This window comes from Rhagoletis pomonella, unplaced genomic scaffold (genome assembly GCF_013731165.1).
Source record: "Rhagoletis pomonella isolate Grant_MI unplaced genomic scaffold, Rhpom_1.0 Rhpom_scaffold_06475, whole genome shotgun sequence".
Classification (NCBI taxonomy): domain Eukaryota; kingdom Metazoa; phylum Arthropoda; class Insecta; order Diptera; family Tephritidae; genus Rhagoletis; species Rhagoletis pomonella.
This window is the reverse complement of record NW_023465008.1, coordinates 5,037-9,545: the sequence shown is the minus strand read 5'-3', so window position 1 is coordinate 9,545 and position 4,509 is coordinate 5,037. Positions and strand designations below refer to the sequence as shown.

At 34.7% G+C, this 4,509-nt stretch overlaps 1 protein-coding gene across 1 annotated transcript; it reads right to left on the bottom strand.

Annotated features, from left to right (window-relative positions):
- Positions 1-1,024: 1,024 nt before the first annotated feature.
- LOC118755517 (protein ALP1-like) lies at positions 1,025-3,018 on the bottom strand. Its single transcript, XM_036490351.1, has 3 exons — positions 2,537-3,018; positions 1,942-2,468; positions 1,025-1,882 (listed from the first exon to the last, which is right to left on the bottom strand). The coding sequence occupies exons 1-3, from the start codon at positions 2,845-2,847 to the stop codon at positions 1,500-1,502; spliced, it is 1,221 nt and encodes a 406-aa protein (XP_036346244.1). The 5' UTR covers positions 2,848-3,018; the 3' UTR covers positions 1,025-1,499.
- Between the last annotated feature and the right edge of the window lie 1,491 nt (positions 3,019-4,509).

Genomic DNA, 4,509 nt, shown 5'->3' with positions numbered 1-4,509 from the left:
ACCAAACTTGACAAGGGATGACGGAAATTCGTTCCAAAATAAATCCTATTATTAAAGCTTTCGGGTTGCAGTTAATTGTTACTATTGTGCTGTTTGCGAATCCGTAATTGATAACTTTCTGAAATTGTTTTTGTACCTTACACTTATTTGCACCTGTGTTCAAAAAAATACTTTGTGAAATTGTTTTTGTACCTGTGTAATCGTAACTTATTTACACCTGTGTTCACAAATATTGGAGTAGAATTCAAAATGAAATTGTGTGCAACCTAAGAATATTTATTTTTAATAATTTTCATTTAAATCATATTTTTATTTATAACCGAATACGTTTAAATCCAAGTTTCGAATCTACTATAAACTAGAATTTGAATGAAAATTATTAAAAATAAATATTCTTAGGTTGCACAAAATTTCATTTTGAATTCTACTCCAATATTTGTGAACACAGGTGTACAACTTAGTGAAATAGTCTTTTTTAAATAAGGGATTCAAACCTCTTAATTTATGTTTTTAAATAGAGCATTGAATCCTCTTAATTTATGTTTTTAAATAGAGCACTGAATCCTCATAATTTATGTTTTTAAATAGAGCACTGAATCCTCATAATTTATATTTAGGTGTTTTTTGTTGTGCCTTGTAATTATAAAATAAAAAGTTAATGTTTATACATACACACGTATGTACAATATAATACTAATATTTTATTTAAAATGTATGGTGTTTACAGTGAGTATGATTAATTTAAAAACCAATTTCGGAATTAAAATAGTGGTACATATTAAAAATTTAAAAATTAATGTTTACTACAGCCCGCGACAAAAGATAGCACATCAATATTTTGACCAGTTTTTACTACTTTTCTTTTGTCTTTAACATTCATTTATTTTTTATTAAATTATAGTTCTTTATCCAGCAAAAGCCATATAAATCTAAATTTCAAAATTTGTAAAATTGCATATGTTATAAAACAGCATACTAAAAATGATTAGAAATTCTAATAAATATGATTGAAATTAGTATGAAAAGTTTGTGAAATTTGGATTTTTAAGATTTTTGTTAGCTAATGAGCTATAATTTTATAGAAAAATAATGAAGAAAGAAAAGATATATAGTCAAAACTGATCAAAATTTTGATGTGCTACCGTTTTGTCGCGGGCTGTATCTTGTTGTATCGTTTTTGTATGTGCTTAAAAAGCAAAACAAAACTGATGTGCTAATCATGGCTATCACAGAATCCATCGTAGTCCGATTTTTCGTGGAATCTACGAAAATGCTATCCTTGAATTCGATTAGCTACGAACGTAGCATATACTTTTAATTCACTCCTTCGCTTTAATTCGGATCCAGTGATCGCATTTTCGTAGATTTCACGAAAAATCAGACTACGATGGATTCTGGGATAGCAACCAATACTAATTAATAAAGAATGAATTTATGAAAAAATAGGTACATCTAAAAGTATAGTTTAAGAACAAATTGATGAAAGAGAATATTATTATTTAATTAATAGGGTGCGCGGTTATGTAGTCTTTTAACTGATCCCTCAAATTGAAAGCACTTCTGGCGGCATTGTTCGCCATTAATCGACCAGTTCCTCGAAGGGGCGTTGTAATTTCCTGTCGCCATAAACCACCGACAATATTGTCTCCTTGGTATTGGTCGACAAATTCTGGTGGGCAATAAGTGCCATCGTGCATTTTTAAAAAGTTATGTAATAGCACTGTTGCTTTGACAACGCTCTCGGCACTCGTTGGATGCATTTGCAATGGGGACAGAAGAATTCTCCAGCGAGCTGTCATAATTCCAAACGCGTTTTCTATAACGCGCCGAGCTCTTGAAAGACGCTTATTGAAAAGTTCGCGGTCAGGCGACAAACGTATTCCTAAAAAGCGTATATGTATGTTTAGAAAAACGAATAAAATTTCAATAGGTAATGCAAACCTGGATATGGTCGCATAATATAGCTTTTTAAGGGAAATGCTGCATCTCCAACAAAAAAATGAGGAAATCTAAGGGTAGAGTGTAGCAGAATATCATCCTCGGGAAGGTCTAATTGGTTGTTGAAAAGTCTTCTCCCAAAGCTGGAATTGCACAATACACCACCATCACTTTGAGAGCCATATGCACCAATATCGATGCAGGTAAACGTGTAATTAGCATCGCAACATGCCAAAAGTACGATGGAGTATGTTCCCTTGTAGTTGTAAAATAAGGATCCCGAGCTAGGAGGGCACTTTAATATTATGTGCTTTCCGTCAATAGCACCTACACAATTGGGAAAGTTCCAAATCGAATTGAAATCGTTTGCAATACGTTTCCATTCATGTCGGTTTGGTATAGACAAGTATATGCCACCCAGTTCATCCCAAAGAACCTCACATGTTTCCAAAACGATTTTATTTGCCGTGGAGCGTCCCATTTTATATGATATGGCGAGCATGTGCTGACTACCTCCATGTGCTAAATAACTATAAATATACCAAGTTCATTTCTATTTTGTCAAAAGATTATAGGTTAATGTCTTTAATTTCCTTACTTCAAAGTTAAAAAGAGTCTTAATGCGGCAGGTATTGATGGCCTATTGGAATGCTTAGTAAGACGCTCTCCTACAAGTCCGAGGAGATGGTCAAACATCGTTCTGCTCATTCTAACCGTTTTTTTGAACTGCTCAGTGTCATTATTATACATTTCTTCAAAACTTGATGCAAATAGTCCATTGATATCCCGACTTAAGTAAAGTGGTCTCACCCAAGACTCCCGGCGGGAATTTATTTTTCGCAAACATTCGCGAGTCTCGTACATCATTAGTGCAATTAAAATGACTTCAGCCGCTTCTTTAGACAACATTTTAATTGCGATAGCTTTAAAAAACAAACACACTTTAAATTATATTTTCACTGCAAAATTTTCGCTTTGGTGATGACAATGAAAACAATAGATGTCAAAGCGTTCATTGTAGCAAGCATACTTTTAACGTGCGTTCTGTCAAACCAACGCCAACGCCAAAGCCAACGCGAAAGTTCTATAGGCCCGTCCACATACAACTTTGGCGTTGCGTTGGCGCTGGCGTCGCTTTGACAGCAGCGCGAGTAACGCCCGTGCTTGCTACAATGAACGCGTAGCAGAGAATACTTTGGTTACTAAATTAACACACTAGCGGCAGATAAATAAAAAAATTACATCAATAATTGCATTAAAAACTATATTTCTTGCCCGGATTTGATTAAAAATGAAAATTAAATCACATAATTTTGATTATTTAGAACAGCTGACGAACGACGCACGCGAAAAGTTGAGAGTTGGCCATCTTTCTGCGTTGTGTTGGCGTTGGCGTTGCCCAACTTTGGTTATATGGAGACTTTCATATAAATGCATGTATTCATAGTCAGCTGTCGAAGCGACGCCAACGCCAACGCAACGCCAAAGTTGTATGTAAACGGGCCTTATGTGGACCGGCCTTTATTTCTTCGCGTTGTGAGTACGGCAATCGATAGTTTTTGATATAAACGGGAGTCTTGTCATTCAGTCGAAGTTTCTGTTCGTAAAAGTTGTTGAGTGTCATACGGTCTGTTTTTAAGGCAAATACATCGGCGTATTGTAAACATAATTCAAGCAATTTGTTTTTAGCATATTTTGGCATTTGTTTTTGTAAAATTGACTTTAGTTCCTCTAAACGTTTTGTCTCTTGGGAAGTTTCGTTTATTTTGTAGACATTATAGTTACTTATATCCTCAGCTTTGATGTTATAGTTACGAACGTATTTTACCTCGTCCGTAGTATTTATTATTTTTAAAATTGGATTTGTTGTGTCAACGACACATTTTGATGTAAAAACACCAGAGCAAAGCTCGTGAGAGTCTACGAAAACAGGGTTTTTGGAATTAGTCAATTTAAATAAACGAAAAACTTCACATCTTGGAGGAATGACTAAGGTGTCGGTATTTGTACCGTGTACAATTGCTATTTTAGTGCTTTCTGTCCCGATGCCGATAGTTATACTGTCATTTGCGTAGTTAATAATACATCTGTTCGTCTTTAAAAAGTCCTTGCCTAGTATGCCGTCAGAAGGTATATTAAAACTGTCATCTACAACGTGAAGAGTATGCGGAATAAAAAAACCTGATACAACCAAGTTTGTACTTACAGTTCCCAATGTTGTAACCGTTTCAGTTGTTACACCAGTGATGTTTATGGTATTGCTACTGTTAATTGCTGAATTTCTTGCTAAACTGGAAATCTTGATTAAAGAGATGTCTGCTTGTGAATCTACGAGAAACGAGCATAATTTGTAAGAATCGGTACAATTTAATTCAATAAAATCTGAATAATTAAGGTTCAAGCAGTAAATTGATTTTTCAGGGGTAACTACGTTTAATTGCTTAGCTCCTGCTCCCCCAGTGCTCGCTCCTGAGGGGCATCGGCGTTTAAAAATCGAACATTAGAAGTGTTTCTAGAATTTGAACGAGAAGAGTTGTTTCTGTTGCTTGCCGAACGATTGCTTGTGCTATT

Excerpts from the sequence above, each read along its gene's own strand:
- LOC118755517 (XM_036490351.1), bottom strand. The coding sequence starts at position 2,847 with ATGTTGTCTAAAGAAGCGGCTGAAGTCATTTTAATTGCACTAATGATG. Across the intron at positions 2,469-2,536 it reads AGACTCTTTTTAACTTTGAA|TTATTTAGCACATGGAGGTA; the intron begins GTAAGGAAATTA and ends GTATATTTATAG. Across the intron at positions 1,883-1,941 it reads TATTATGCGACCATATCCAG|GAATACGTTTGTCGCCTGAC; the intron begins GTTTGCATTACC and ends TACGCTTTTTAG.